Here is a 16,925-nt window from a genome sequence, read left to right as displayed (position 1 = left end):
ATGGATAAATATGTCAAAAATATGCAGTGCTGGCGGCACCTGTAGAATAGTGGTTACAGCGCCAACCACATGCACTGAGGGTGGCAGGTTCAAACCCAGCCTGGGCTGCTAAACATCAATGACAACTGCAACAAAAAAATAGCCGGGTGTTGTGGCGGGCGCTTGTAGGCCCAGCTACTTGGGAGGCTGAGGCAAGAGAATGGCTTAAGCCCAAAGAGTTTGAGGTTGCTGTCAGTTGTGACGCAACAGCACTCTACCGAGGGTGAAATAATGAGACTATGTCTCAAAAAAAAAAATGCAATGCTGAAAACTATAAAAACTGGTGAGAGAAATTAAAGAAGACCTAAATAAATGGAGAAATATAGTGTGTGTGTAGATCAGAAGATTCAATATTGTTAAGAAATCACTTCTCCCCATATTGATATATCTATTCAACCCAACCCCAAGCCCAATGAAATATCTGTAGGGTATAGTAGCAATTGATAACCTGATTCTAAAATTCATATTGAAATGCAAAAGACCAACACGGCACAGTGGCTCATGCCTGTAATTCTAGCACTCTGGGAGGCCGAGGCAGGTGGATTGCTTGAGTTCATGAGTTCGAGACCAGCCTGAGCAAAGGCGAGACCCCCATTTCTACTAAAAATAGAAAAACAGAGGCAAGAGGATCACTTGAGCCCAAGAGTTGGAGGTTGCTATGAGCTATGATGCCACAGCACTCTACTGAGGGCAACAGCTAGAGACTGTCTCAAACAAACAAACAAAAAAAAAAAAAAGAAAAAAAGAAATGCAAAAGACCTAGAACAACCCAAAAGACTTTGAAAAAAAATGAAGTTGAGAAAGTAACACTTCCTGATTTTAATACTTATCATAAAGCTACCCTAATCAAGGTATAAGTGTGAAAAGAACAGATCAAGGGCAGAAGAATCCAGAATTAGACCAACATTTGAACAACTCATTTTTATCAAAGGTGCAGAGGCAATTTAGTGATGAAAAGATAGCCTTTTGACAAATTGTGCTGAAGAACTTGAATAGCTATAAGCAAAAAAAAAAAAAAAAGAAAAAAGAAAAGAAAAAGGAAATTTGTTCCATACCTCACACTATATAACAAATTAACGCAAAAGATTTATAGATCTAAATAAATGTAAAACAAACAAACAAAAAAAACCTATGAAGCTTTGAAGAAAAGACAGGAAAAAACCTTTGTGACCCTGGGTTAGGAAAAGATTTCTTAAATAGGACCACACTAAAATCACTATCCATAAAACAGATTGATAAATTGGACCTTATAAAGTAATGTCTCTTTTTTCATCTCAAAATCAAAACTTTTAGTTTTCAAAAGACATTCTTAAGAGAATGAAAAGATAACCCACAGAGGGGGAGAAAATATTTGCAAATCATTTAACAGATAAAGGACATATATATGTGTGTCCTTTATAAAGGACAGAATATATAAGAACTCTCAAAACTCATTTTGGATAAAAACCCAAAAAAAAAAAAATGAGTAAAGATTTGAATGGCTACTTTCCACTGATTTATAGATGGTAAATCAATATATGAAAAGATGCTCAAAATTTTCAGTTGGTAGGGAGATACAAATTAAAAATACAATGAAATATCACTACACACCGATTAGAATGGCTAACATTTAAAAGTCTGGCCATATCAATTATTGGCAAAGATGTGGAGTAACTGGAACTCTCAGAGTTAGTGGTAGTGTAAAATGGTACAACTGCTTTGGAAAATAGCAGTTTCTTAAAAAGTTAAACATAACAGCTGACATATGATCTAGTAATTCTGCTTCTAGGTATTTACCTAAGAAAAAACCCAAAATATGTCCATAGAAAGACTTGTCCACAAGTGTATTTTGTAGCTTTATTTGTAATAGCCCCAAATTGGAAACAATCTAATGTCCATCAACAGGTGAGTGGATAAACAAGCTATAATATCCACATTATAATAGATACTACTCAGCAATAAAAAGAAATGAACTATTGATGTACACTACAATGTGAATTTCTCTCAAGATAGATTGAATTAGAAAAAGAGGAGCATACACTATATGATTCCATTTATAAAAATTCTAGAAAATCCCAATTTTATAGAAACAGCAGATTAGTGGTTGACTAAGGACTAGGGAAAAGGTCTGAGAAGGAGGCTTTACGATTAGGCACAATTAATTTTGGGGAGCGATAGAGATGTTCAATATTTAGATTGTGATGATTGCTTTTATGTATATGTCCATATGTCAAAACATATCAAAATACACTTTAAACATATCTAGTTTATTCATGTCTTTTCTAAATTCTCCTAAGTGCTCGTTTCTTGTTTTATAAAATAATGAGCTTTGCTAGCTCATCTCTAAAGTTCCTTCTATTTCTAATATTCAAGAATTTATAAGAATAAATGTAGAAAAGAGGAGAAAAGGAAATGTTGATTCTACACTCAAGTCGGGCACAGATCTCCTTACAGCAAAAGTAAAATGTCAAAACTAAGCTACATTCTCACATTTTATAAACTTCAGGTATAAAGGCATGTTTAACCAGCAGGAGGCATGCCATAAAATTCAAAATACTAAAAAAAAATCTCTCATACTTAACAACGGTATTTTCGTACCTTTTAAAGTTTATTCATGTATACTACCCCATCTGACCTTTGCCAATCCCACGAGTGCAGTAGCTAACTTACCATTTATCAATACACTTCTGACAAAAGCTGTGAGCACAAGGCAGGATGAGGTCAGCTCGCCCATCCATACAGATACAACACTCCTCTTCATCGGTCAGCTGCTTCACCCTGCAATGTGAAAACTGAGCTGAAACAATGATGTTCTGTGTCATTATGCTTCATACTTTGTTTTCACTACCTTAAAAAGCATTTTTTTTGGAGACAGAGTCTCATTTTGTCACCTTCGGTAGAGTGCCATAGCGTCACAGCTCACAGCAACCTCCAACTCTTAGACTCAACTGATTGTCTTGACTCAAGCTCCTGAGTAGCTGGGACTACAGGTGCCTACCACAGTATGTGGCTATTTTTTAGAGACAGGGTCTTGTTCTTGCTTAGGCTGGTCTCCAACCTGTAAGCTCAGGGCAATACACCTGCTTTGGCCTTCTAGAGCGCTAGGATTATAGGAGTGAGCCACCGAGCCCGACCTTAAAAAGCATCAAACATCTACATGTCTAAGTATAAAGTACAATGTAATTCATGCAAAATCAGCGTAAAATTAATATCTTTTGGGGATAACAAGGGGAAGAGGTACTAAGAGGAGTAAACTTCATAAAAAAAGACTGTGATAGTTAAAGAAATATGTGTAAAAAGCTAGAAATATTCAGGTCTTTCTGAATATAACTTAGCTGATTTTAATCATATTGAATTTAGATAAATGAATTTAACACTATAGTCATGTGTCACTTCATGATGGGGATGTGGTCTGAGAAATGTGTCAGGTGATTTAGTCACTCGGCAAACATCATAGAGTGTACTTACACAAACCTAGGTGGTCTTGCCGACTACACGCTAGAGTCTATGGTATAGCCTATTGCTCCTAGGCTACAAACCTGTACAGCATGTTACTGTATTGAATACTATAGGTGACTGAAGCACACTGGTATGTATTTATGTTTTTAAACATATCTAACCATAGAAAAGGTACAGTTGAAATAGAATATGAAAGATAAAAAAATAGTACATCTGTATAGAGCACCTATAGTGAATGGAGCTTGCAGGACTGGAAGGTGCTCTAGGAGAGTCAGTGAGTGAGTGTGAGGGAACATGAAGGCCTAGGGCATTTCTGTACAGTACTGTAGACTTTATAAACATGGTACACTTAGGCTACACTAAATTTATAAAAATTTTTTCTTTCTTCAATGACAAATTAACCTTAGCTTACTATAACTTTATTACTTTATAAACTTTAATTTTTTACTTTTTGATGCTTTTGTAATAACAAAACTTAAAACATAAACATTGCAGAGCTCTACCTATTTTTTCTTTATATCTTTATTCTACAATTTTTTTTGTTTTTAAAATTTTTAATGTTTTTACTTTCTAAACTTCTTTGTTAAAAACTAAAACATAAACACACACATTAGTCTAGGTCTACACAGGGTCAGAATCATCAATATCAACTGCTTTCCTCCTCCATGTCTTATCTACCTTGAACACTGGAAGGTCTTCAGGAGCAATAATATGCATGTAGCTGTCATCTCCTATGATAGCAATGCCTCCTTCTAGAATACTTTCTGAAGGACTTATGGTTAAAAATTTTTTTTTTAAGTATAAGGAGTATACTCTAGTCCAAAATAATGATAGAAAATATAGTATGGTATATAAACCAGTAACACAGTCATTTTTTTTTTTAGACAGATTCTCAAGCTGTCACCCTGGGTAGAGTGTTGTGGCCTCACAACTCACAGCAACCTCCAACTCCTGGGCTCAAGCAAGTCTCCTGCCTTCGCCTCCCCAGTAGCTGGGACTATAGGCACCCGCCACAATGCCTGGCTATTTTTTGGTTGCAGCTGTCATTGTTGTTTGGCGGGCCTGGGCTGGATTTGAACCCGCCAGCTCAGGTGTATGTAGCTGGTGCCTCATTTATGATCAAGTATTGTTACAGTATATCACTGTATGATCTATACTTTTATACAACTAGTGCCACAGTGGCTCTGTTTACACTACACCACAAATACATGAGTAATATGTTTAGTGTTACAACCTCAGGACAGCCATGGCATCACTAGGCAATAAGAATTTTTCAGCCCCATTATAGTAATGGGTCTTATGGGCCCATCTACAAAGTCTGTTGACCAAAATGTCATTATGTAATGCATGACTGTGTAATTTATTCATCATGCAGGATATAAAGCTCTCTAAAATATGAACCCTGACATCAAGGCCTTATGTGGCTGATGCACTATGAGCACATCCATGAAAGAACAGCTTAGACTTCAGTATCAGGAGCTATGAGAAACACAAAGGGATAGGAAGCGGTTTCTGTTCTGTAAGAGCCCTTTCATCCTTTTGGGAAGAAAAAACATGTCAACCTTCTGCTCCAGCCACAATTCAGAATGCCTGTTAATAAGCCACATGCCTTTGTACATGGTGTTTTCCTTTCCTCAAATTGCCCTTGTGAGTTTAGACAACTCTAACTCTATTAACTCAAATTACCATCTTCTCTCTGCTCTCAAAATCAACATTTGATTCAATTAAAGGACTTACTTAAAATATTGCATATTAATTGACTACTGATTGGTTTGTCTCTCCATAAACTATAAGCTCTTAAAGTATAGAGTGTTTTCTAAGATTTGCAATAAATGTTTTTTGAAGTGATTCTAATTTCTTTTATCCTATGTCATTCTGTAATTTTTAAGGTTTCTTCATCAAACATGTATGCCTTCTGCAATCATACAAAAACAGAATGTTTCAAAGTATATCCACGATAAGCTTCTTAAGGGCGAGAGCTATCTCTAATGTGTTTCATCCCCTGCTGTGCTTACAGCACAACACAGTATACCACAGTGAGATAATACTTAAAAACTCGTTGATTTGAACATACTAAATGTATATTACATGTGGTAAATGCTAAGTAAAGAAGGCAGAGATGAATATAGTTCAAACTTGTTGAAAAGATGAGACAGAAAAATAATGGGATTTGAGAGAGGACATTCTAGGCACACAAACAAAATCATGAAGGTAGAAAATAAAAATGTGTGTACGTGTAACAAGGGGGCTGGTATGATGCTCAGGGGGAAAACTGAGAGAAACGATTAAATATAGTAGAGATAATCTGATCCTTAACTGTCAAAATACTAAGTTTGAATGTGTTCTGACAAGCTAGAATCAGCAAGGGAAAGTGGACTCCCACTGAAACAGTACTTCAGCAAGATTAATTGGGAGTGCAGTATGAGGGACAGTTTAGAGAGAAGAAAACCAGTTAGGACCTTATTTCAGCAATTTATCTAGGAGATAATTAGGGCCTAGACTAAGGAGCACTTTAAAAGACAAATCATTAGGATGTGGTAATTGATTAAATGCTTTAGTGATGGGGAAAAGAGGACAGTCACTGAACTGAAATGAAGAAACAGAAGGAAAACTTAGATGAATAAGGATCTAAGGCAGTGGTTTTCCACCTTCCTAATGCCGCAACCCTTTAATACAGTTCCTCATGTTGTGGTGACCCCCCAACCATAAAATTATTTTCGTTGCTTTAATTTTATGGTTGGGGGTCACCACAACATAGGAACTGTATTAAAAGGTCGCGGCATTAGGAAGATTGAGAACCACTGATCTAATGTATCTGAATTTTACATAAACAAATACATTCAGTTCAATATTTAAGTGTTTTTTAGGTGTGAATCCAGATTAATCAGGATTTCTGGTTTTGAGGAGTTTATAATCTTCCTCCAGATGTCAATAACACAGAATATAACTGAATCCATAGAGTGACAGAATGTTCTGCAGGTTAGACTTTAAAAGTGAGGCGTGTAGGGCTACAAAGAACAGCATTGTGGACAGAGATAGAAGAATAAGAGAAACAGAAAATAGCCAGTGGAACCTGTATAATGTCCACTTGATTTTTTGCTACTTTCCTAGCAGCATGGTGAACCGAAGGGAGTGTCTTGCTCTATTTGTTCCTGTTAGATCACTTGTAGATTGCAGTATTTAATTCTATGCCTCATACTCTGAAAGGCATACTGGCAGATAAAGAATCAACCAGGAGAACCTCCAGTACGTAGAAAAGATCCATATAAACAGAGGCCGAAGGAACTGGGGAAGCTTATCCCTGAGAACAGAAAGCTCAGTGCGAATGTGATCACTGTTTTCAAATATTTGAAAGGTTGGAAGATAGAAGAGACTTGTTTGCTGGAATTCCAGAGGGCACAGCTACTGAGAACAGTAAGTAGAATACAGTAACAATTCAATAATAATAATAATAATTATTAAGGGGTGGTGCCTGTGGCTCAAAGGAGTAGGGGACCAGCCCCATATACCTGAAGTGGCGGGTTCAAACCCAGCCTCGGCCAAAAACTGCAAAAAAATAAAAAAAATAAAAAAAATAATTAAAATAACTCTAACTCTTAGAGAAACACTATTATGAGCCAGGTACTGTTCTAAGCACGCTATATATATATTTTTAATTACATTTTTTTTATTGTTAAGTCATAGCTGTGTACATTAGTGCAATCGCCTGTACCCATTCTAAGATGCACCAAAGATGTGGCCCCACCCATTACCCTCCCTCCACCAAAACCTCCCCCCTCCCTTCCCCTTCCTTGGCCCTTTCCCCATAGTCTTGTGCTATAGTTGGGTTATAGTCTTCATGTGAAAGCTATAATTTAGCTTCATAGTAGGGCTGAGTACATTGGATACTTTTTCTTCCAATCCTGAGATACTTTGCTAAGAAGAATATGTTCCAGCTCCATCCATGTAAACATGAAAGAGGTAAAGTCTCCATCTTTCTTTAAGGCTGCATAGTATTCCATGGTATACATGTACCACAATTTGCTAGTCCATTCGTGGGTCGATGGGCACTTGGGCTTCTTCCATGACTTAGCAATTATGAATTGGGCTGCAATAAACATTCTGGTACAGACGTCTTTGTTATATTGTGACTTTTGGTCTTCTGGGTATAAACCTAGTAAAGGAATTATAGGATCGAATGGCAGGTCTATTTTTAGGTCTCTAAGTGTTCTCCAAACATCCTTCCAGAAGGAACGTATTAGTGCGCATTCCCACCAGCAGTGCAGAAGTGTGCCCTTTCCTCCACATCCATGCCAAAATTTCTGGTTTTGGGATTTTGTTATGTGGGCTACTCTTACTGGGGTTAGGTGATATCTCACAGTAGTTTTGATTTGTATTTCTCTGATGATTAAGGATGATGAGCTTTTTTTCATGTGTTTGTAGATCTTGCATCGGTCTTCTTTAGAGAAGTTTCTCTTCAAGTCTCCTGCCCACCCTGAGATGGGATCATGTGTTGTTTCCTTGTTAATACGTTTGAGTTCTCTGTGGATTTTGGTTATTAGACCTTTATTGGAGGTATAACCTGCAAATATTTTCTCCCATTCTGAGGGCTGTCTGTTTGCTTTACTTACTATGTTCTTGGCTGTGCAGAAGCTTTTTAGTTTGATCAGGTTCCAGTAGTGTATTTTTGGTACTGCTTCAATTGCCTGGGGAGTCCTCCTCATAAAATATTCACCCAGGACGATTCCTTGAAGAGTTTTCCCTGCACTTTCTTCAAGTATTTTTATAGTTTCATGTCTTAAGTTTAAATCTTTTATCCAGTGAGAGTCTATCTTAGTTAATGGTGAAAGGTGTGAGTCCAGTTTCAATCTTCTACAGGTTGCCAGCCAGTTTACCCAGCACCATTTGTTAAATAGGGAATCTTTTCCCCACTGAATGTTTTTAATTGGCTTGTCAAAGATCAAATAACGGTAAGTAGCTGGATTCGTCTCTTGGTTCTCTATTCTGTTCCAGACATCTACTTCTCTGCTTTTGTGCCAGTACCATGCTGTTTTGATCACTATGGATTTATAGTACAGTCTCAGGTCTGGTAGCGTGATTCCTCCTGCTTTGTTTTTATTGCTCAGTAATGTTTTGGCTATTCGAGGTTTTTTCTGATTCCATATAAAACGAAGTATTATTTTTTCAAGATCTTTAAAGTATGACAATGGAGTTTTAATAGGAATTGCATTAAAGTCATATATTGCTTTGGGCAGTATGGACATTTTAACAATGTTGATTCTTCCCAGCCATGAGCATGGTATGTTTTTCCATCTGTTAACATCCTCGGCTATTTCTTTTCTTAGAGTTTCATAGTTCTCTTTGTAGAGATCTTTCGCGTCCTTTGTTAGGTATACTCCCATATATTTCATCTTCTTTGGCACTACTGTGAAAGGAATAGAGTCCTTGACTCTTTGGTCGGCTTGGTTATTGTTGGTATATATAAAGGCTACAGATTTATGGGTGTTGATTTTGTAGCCTGAGACTTTGCTATATTCCTTGATCACTTCTAAAAGTTTTGTAGTAGAATCCCTAGTGTTTTCCAGATATACGATCATATCATCTGCGAAGAGTGAAAGTTTGATCTCTTCTGACCCTATGTGGATACCCTTGATCGCCTTTTCTTCCCTAATTGCAATGGCTAAAACTTCCATTACAATGTTAAAGAGCAATGGAGACAATGGGCAACCTTGCCTGGTTCCTGATCTGAGTGGAAATGATTTCAATTTAACTCCATTCAATACGATATTGGCTGTGGGTTTGCTGTAGATGGCCTCTATTAGTTTAAGAAATGTCCCTTCTGGGCGGCGCCTGTGGCTCAAGGAGTAGGGCACCGGTCCGATATGCCGGAGGTGGTGGGTTCAAACCTACCCCGGCCAAAAAACCAAAAAAAAAAAAAAAAAAAAAAAAAAAAAAAGAAATGTCCCTTCTATACCAATTTTCTTAAGTGCTCTGATCATGAAGCGATGCTGGATATTATCAAAAGCTTTTTCTGCATCAATCGAAAGAATCATATGGTCTTTATTTTTAAGTTTATTTATGTGTTGAATTACATTTATAGATTTACGTATATTGAACCAGCCTTGAGACCCTGGGATAAATCCGACTTGGTCATGGTGTATAATTTTTTTGATATGCTGTTGGATTCTGTTTGTTAGGATCTTATTGAGTATTTTAGCATCTATATTCATTAGTGATATTGGTCTATAATTTTCTTTTCTTGTTGGGTCTTTCCCTGGTTTGGGGATCAAGGTGATGTTTGCTTCGTAGAATGTGTTGGGTAATATTCCTTCTTTTTCTATATTTTGGAAGAGGTTTAGTAGTATAGGTACTAGTTCTTCTTTAAATGTTTGGTAGAATTCTGATGTAAAGCCATCTGGTCCTGGGCTTTTCTTTTTAGGGAGATTTTGTATAGTTGATGCTATTTCAGAACTTGATATAGGCCTGTTCAACATTTCCACTTTGGTCTGGCTAAGTCTTGGTAGGTGGTGTGCTTCCAGGTATTGGTCGATTTCTTTCAGATTTTCATATTTGTGAGAGTAGAGTTTCTTGTAGTATTCGTTAAGGATTTTTTGAATTTCTGAGGGGTCTGTTGTTATTTCATCATTACCATTTCTGATTGATGAAATTAAGAGATTTTATTCTTTTTTTCCTGGTTAGGTTGGCCAAAGGTTTATCTATTTTATTGATCTTTTCAAAAAACCAGCTTTGGGATTTATTGACCTGTTGTATTGTTCTTTTGTTTTCAATTTCATTTAATTCTGCTCTGATTTTGGTTATTTCTTTTCTTCTGCTGCATTTGGGGTTGAAGTGTTCTTCTTTCTCTAGTTGCTTGAGATGTTCCATTAAGTTATTGACTTCCTCTCTTTCCGTTTTCTTGAGGAAGGCTTGCAGTGCTATAAATTTCCCTCTTAGGACTGCCTTTGCAGTATCCCAGAGGTTCTGGTAATTCGTGTCTTGATTATTGTTTTGTTCCAGAAATATGGTGATTTCCTTCTTAATCTCATCTATAACCCATGTATCCTTCAGCATAAGGTTGTTTAGCTTCCATGTTTTTGTATGGGTATGCAGGTTCCTGTTATTTGGTTCAACTTTTATTCCATGATGGTCTGAGAAGATGCAAGGAAGAATTTCTATTTTTTTAAATTTGCTGAGGTTAGATTTGTGGCCTAGGATGTGGTTGATTTTGGAGTATGTTCCATGGGCTGATGAGAAGAATGTGTATTCAGTTTTTTTGGGATGAAATGTTCTGTAGATGTCTGTTAAGTCCAGATGTTGAATGGTTGAGTTTAAATCTAAAATTTCTTTGCTTAGCTTCTTTTTGGAGGATCTATCCAGGACTGCTAAGGGGGGGTGTTAAAATCTCCAACTACTATGGAAGTGGAGGAAATCAAGTTGCTCATGTCTGTTAGAGTTTCTCTTATAAATTGAGGTGCGTTGTGGTTGGGTGCATAAATATTAATAATTGAGATCTCATCATATTGAGTATTACCTTTAACAAATATGAAGTGTCCATCCTTATCCTTAATTATTTTGGTTGGTTTAAAGCCTATTGCATCTGCGAACAGGATTGCAATGCCTGCTTTTTTCTGCTTTCCATTTGCCTGGAATATAGATGACCATCCTTTCACCTTGAGTCTATATCTGTCTTTTAATGTAAGATGCAATTCTTGGATGCAGCAGATATCTGGCTTGAGTTTTTGTATCCAGTCTGCCAACCTATGCCTCTTTAGAGGACAATTTAAACCATTCACATTAATTGAGAGTATTGATAAGCCTTTCAAGAGACCGGTGGACATTTTTAATCCTTTTGCAACTATGGAAGTTGGAATTGATCAAAAATTTTTTGGGTGGATTTACTTTTGTGGTGGAGATTTACGCTGGTCTTTATGGAGGATAGGTCTAAGAATGTCCTGGAGAGCTGGTTTAGTTGTGGCAAATTTCTTCAACATGTGAATGTCGTTGAAGTATTTAATTTCTCCGTCATAAATGAAACTCAGTTTAGCTGGGTACAGGATCCTGGGTTGAAAGTTATTTTGTTTTAGGAGATTAAAAGTCAATGACCATCCTCTTCTAGCTTGAAAGGTTTCAGCAGAGAGATCTGCAGTTATTCTGATATTCTTCCCCTTGTAGGTAATGGTTTTCTTTCGTCTGGCAGCTTTCAGAATTTTCTCCTTCATATTAACTTTAGTGAAATTGATTATGATGTGTCTGGGGGATGTCTTATTTGGGTTGAGTCGTGCTGGAGTTCTGAAATTGTCTGCTATCTGGATTTCAGAATCTCTTGGCATGTCTGGAAAGTTCTCCTTCATAATCTCATGGAGAAGAGACTCTGTGCCTTGTGAAGCCACTTCATCACTTTCGGGGATCCCTATAAGACGAATATTAGTTTTCTTCAAATTATCTGAGAGCTCTCTGAGAGAGTGGTCTGTTTTTGCTCTCCATTTCTCTTCTTCTTTGAGGGTTTGGCAGCGTTCGAAAGCTTTGTCTTCAATGTCAGAAATTCTTTCTTCTGCTTGCTCCATTCTGTTACTGAGGGATTCTACTGTGTTTCTCAGATCTTTGAGGGATGCAACTTCTTGTCTCAATGTGTTGAAATCTTTGGTCATTTGGTCTTTGAATCCATTGAATTTTTGAGATAACTTTTGGAATTCTAATTCGATCTTATTTGCTATCCAGATCCTGAATTCAATTTCTGACATCTCAGGTATTTGTTTGTGCATGGGGTCTTGTGCTGTTTCTGTCCCATTGATCCTTGGGGGAGTTGATCTACTCTGATTATTCATATTGCCAGAGTTTTTCTGTTGATTTCGCCTCACGATTGTTTTTCACCGTTGCCTCTGGCTGTCCTCAGAGTTGGGGAGGTGTCTCTCCAAGATTAGACCCCAGCGGGATCACTCTATTGTTGTTGGATCTTTCTAGGGAGTCCCTATGTAGTTCCTCTGGGGCTGCTCTAGCTAGGGAGTTCTGGTTGTGGAAGCAGCTCCGGTTTGTGACACACCCGGATCCAGCAACAGGGCTGGGGGTGGTGCGCACGGTTCTGGGAGTGCCAGGCACCCAGTGACTTTGGCACAGAGAGCCCAAGGCTCCAGCAGTCTCTGGTCAGGAGAAGAACTCTGTGCAGAGGCAGGGAGGGCTCCAAAGGGCACGCAGCTACCAGAGTCCCTGTCCAGATGAACGGGCTAGTGTGGAAGCTGGGAGGACACAGAAGGGGGGAGGACACAGAGGACGCAGGGTTGCATGGCTCCTGCAGTTCCTGGTCAGGGAATGTGGAGGCCCGGTGGGTGCGGGTCACCAGTTGGGGGTCGCTGCACAGCTCTTATGGAGGTCTGGGCGGCGCCAAGCCCAGGAGTTTGAGGTTGCTATGAGCTGTGATGTCACGGCACTCTACCCAGGGCAACAGCCCAAGGCTCCAGTGTGCCAAAACCATCTCACTCTGCCCCTAAGGATTAAGGCTGTAAGGCAGCTCAGTCCCCGGCTTTAGGCTGCTCAGTCAGTAGGTTACTTTGACCTGCCCAATCCTTGCTCTGAGACCCTGAGGTCGGAGCTTGCCAGGGCAGGCAGTTCTTTCATAATGGCTTCCTGCGCCCAGCTCAGTGGCTCAGTCTGGGGCCCCAGACAATGCCCAAAGTTCTCCACACTCCTGCTCAAGCTCTCCCCAAGGCAGTTCAAATGAGTGCCAAGTCCAAGAACACCGAAACAGTTCACAGGGAAGGCCTTTCCGGTTTGCAGTCTCACTGCTGCTTGTACTTACAGTTGCTGGCGTGATTAGGTCGATGGAACATACGCAACCACTTGCCAGTTTTCCACTGTTTTTGTCCTCCTCTTGGGGTCCAGAAGTCCCTTGCTGGCTCTCTGTATCCTCAAAGGGATGATTGTAGGCAGATCCCACCGGCCAGAGATGCCTGGAGTCTTGTCTCCTCAGACTCGCTGTTCCCAGTTGCAGGGAAGCTGTTACTCGGCCACCATCTTTAATCCTCCTCAGCACGCTATATTTTTTAACTCTCTCAACAGTCTTGGGAGGCAGATACTATAGTTATCAACTTCTTAATAGATGAGGAAACGTAGGAAAAGGTTTAATAATTTGTCCAAAAATCAGGCAGTTAGGAGTGAACACAGGGAAAATGGTTCCAGAGTCTATGCTGTGCTGCATCAAGAGAATCAGATTTTGGCTACTCTGAGGAATATAAAGCAAAAGGAAAATTTTACCCTGGTTAGAGGCATCTGAGTATGAAAAGGCTTGCTTCTCTGAGGCAGTGAGTCTCACAGAACTGTAGTGTTACTTGTACTTGCAAGTTGGAGTACAACTTAGCAAAAGTCCAGTCTCGCTTCCAAGTGTTATCTGAGGATCTGCTGCACTTGCCCCACCTGGGAGCTTAACAGAATCTTAGATTCCTCCTCAAAATCGCTGAATATTAAAGTTTGAGAAGCAGAGTATCACAAGATCTATCTGTACCACAAAGTAACAGAGCAGAGGTTACAGTGTGGCTGTACTGCCAGACAGTCCTGAATGTGGGTCTCACCTAGGTCAATTTCTAATCATGACAATTTGATTAAACCTTAGTTTCTTCATCTGAAATGGGCCAATAATTATACTCCCATGGGTTTGTAAAGATGTAATAAGTTTATATATGTACAACACTTATCACAATTTTAATACCCTTTAAATATTCAATAAATGTAAACCCTTAAGTAGAATTATGCATCAGATGTAAAGCTGAAATATGTAAATGCCCCTTATGATTCCCTTCAACTTGGAAAGTCTTCTTCTATGAACTAGATTATCAGGGTATCACCATAAACCAACAAACGTACAAAGACAAGAAGCAGCCCTAAAAAACCAATCAGGCATTGAGTTTCTAGTCTCCAGGGCACATGAAAGGGGATAACACACTTCTATCTTCTTCATTAAGATGACAGAAACATGAAAAAAGTATTCTTTTTCATTTGCTACCATAGAGCTTAAACATACTGGTTAACACCATCATCAACTTTTAAAATACTTAAAAAAAAAATCACCATTCTGAAGAGGAAGAACAAAAAAGGGCAAAAATCAGACCCATCTTTGAAAGATAAGCCTAAAGGTAACCTACAATGTTCTAAAACTCATTTGGCATGTCAGTAACACTTATATATCCTAAATCTATGAAACCAAATAATTCTATTAAGGATAACTATGAAATGATAAATGTAAAATACAATTTAACTACAACATAGCACTTGAAAACTAATTGGTTTAAGAATGAACTAGACAGGCAGGCGCTCAAGACTAGCTACAGCGAAAATGAGACCCTGTCTCTACAAAAAATAGAAAAATTAGCCAGGTGTGGTGGTGCATGCCTGTAATCTTGGCCACTTGGGAGGCTGAGACAGGATTGCCTGAGCCTAGGAGTCTAAAGTTGCAGTGAGCTATGATCATGCCACTGCACTCAACCAGGGTGACAGAGCAAGACCCTGTCTCAAAAAAAAAAAAAAAAAGAATCGGAAAGTGCAACTGTCCATAGAGCAATAAAAGATAAATTGTTGTTAAACACATTTTTGACTTTAAAGTAAAGGACACTATCAATACACATTTCTGCAATAAGACGATAAGACAGGATGCCAACATGTCTAGAGCCACGTAAGTTCTTTTTCCAATGAGGCATTTATAAATTTAAATTATGGTCATGATTGTCAAATGGCAACAGGTGGGAACTTTCACATGCCAAAAGCATAATAGAGAAGGAAAAGAAAGTTTTGATAGAACAATAATATATTAGGCCTGAGTAAACAAGCACCATCAGAGAAAACTCTGGCTGACTTCATTTCCTTCTGGTAACTCAGTATATGCATTCAGTTCATTCCTGATTGGACTGCCAAGTCCTGAAGCTAATATTTAAAATTTAAATGTTCCAATTAATCAGACATTTTTAAGAAGAGTTGAGATGATTTTGCCATATTCTTGGACCTAATTCCCTAAAAGGCTTTGACTGAGAATGTTTACTACAAGGGGGTATTAACTGTTTCCTTTGTCATTAAATGCAAGTTAATAGAGTAGAAAGTGGATTATTGCAGACTAGTTTGAAAGAACATTAACTGATGTGAACCACTTTACTTTAGTTTTCATTTGGCACCATAACGATCAATGTAGGAAGCACAGACTAACCCCCAAACTGATCTCAGATACGTATATAACACCAATCGAAACAAACAGATTTAAGATGTCACGATGAGAACTAGCTAAATATATTAATGAGATTTCAGTAGTTTGCATCTTGGAAAATCAATGAACATGGTAATTATGCACTGTTTACCTTCCCATCCAAAAACTAGCCTGACAAGATGTTACAGAGGATGAGTTTTCATCATGTTCTTCAGAAGTGGAGCTCTGTGCTAATACTCCTGCTGCCTGACTTGTGATATCTTTATAAAGTTGAATAAACTGGTACAAATTCATGATCCGTGATGCTTCCACAATGCCACTGCTTTTGTTAATCTAAAAACACAAAGAAAATGAAAAAAATAAAGGTTGACCATGTCTCTTATCACTTTTTCCAAAATAAAAAGAGGTAACAAATATTTAGTCAATTATCCAAGGAAAGAAAAGTTTTCAAGGTTTGCTAATTACCTAAGGAAGCAAGAATCTGAATAAATAAATATACCATGTCCCCTAACATCTGTGGCGTTCAAAGTACTTAAATTTCTCTCATTTATACTCAAAAGAACTCTACAAGATATTAGGGATCATCCTGTTTAGAGATGATGGATTAGATGACTTTCCCAGAGTAAAGAAATAAATTTTAAGGATCAATATGACAATTTTTTCACTTTAATTTTTTTTTCATTTTAATTTCTTAAAGAATCTCTTAATTAAAGGATGCATTTGAATACAACCACCACATGTGACTGTACTATAACTGGAACGAATGTTTTCTTGAATATCTTGAAGTTCTATTTTGTAACCAAATTTCTAAACTAAAGCAAGAAAATTGCCATAAAGTGAATCCTAACAGCAAATGTTGAATTTTCCCCAGAAGTCCATGTTGAGCTTTAGGAAAAAAAAGAACATTTCATATGGAGTCAAACTAGTGGCCTAGAGAAGTTGTATCTCTCCCCCCTCTAGTTTACGATCTAACATTTGAAGATACTTGGAGCAAGAATAGGCAATTGTTTTCATAAGACTTGGGAGAGTCATAGAGTGAGACATATATTCTTTTTTTGAAATGACCATGGCCAGGAAGCATCTGTGGCTTACAGGGTAAGGCGCTGGCCCTATATACTGAGGGTGGCGGGTTCGAACCCAGCCCCAGCCAAACGGCAAAAACAAAATAAATAGCCTGGCGTTGTGGCGAGCTCCTGTACTCCCAGCTACTCGGGAGGGTGAGGCAAGAGAATCGCATAAACCCAGGAGTTGGAGGTTGCTGTGAGCTGTGACGCCACAGCACTCCACT

At 38.2% G+C, this 16,925-nt stretch overlaps 1 protein-coding gene across 1 annotated transcript in view; it reads right to left on the bottom strand.

The window, feature by feature from the left end:
* RNF141 (ring finger protein 141) overlaps nt 1-16,925 on the bottom strand; it is a 34,795-nt gene that overhangs the window by 3,717 nt on the left and 14,153 nt on the right. The window contains exons 4-5 of the mRNA XM_053560488.1: nt 15,789-15,970; nt 2,689-2,796 (exon numbers count right to left, since the gene is read on the bottom strand). Coding sequence (XP_053416463.1) covers nt 2,689-2,796; nt 15,789-15,970 — 290 coding nt within the window. The remainder of the gene's footprint in view (nt 1-2,688; nt 2,797-15,788; nt 15,971-16,925) is intronic.

This window comes from Nycticebus coucang, chromosome 14 (assembly GCF_027406575.1).
Source record: "Nycticebus coucang isolate mNycCou1 chromosome 14, mNycCou1.pri, whole genome shotgun sequence".
Taxonomy (NCBI): domain Eukaryota; kingdom Metazoa; phylum Chordata; class Mammalia; order Primates; family Lorisidae; genus Nycticebus; species Nycticebus coucang.
Note: the sequence above shows the minus strand (reverse complement) of the source record. Positions and strands in the feature narration are given on the sequence as shown.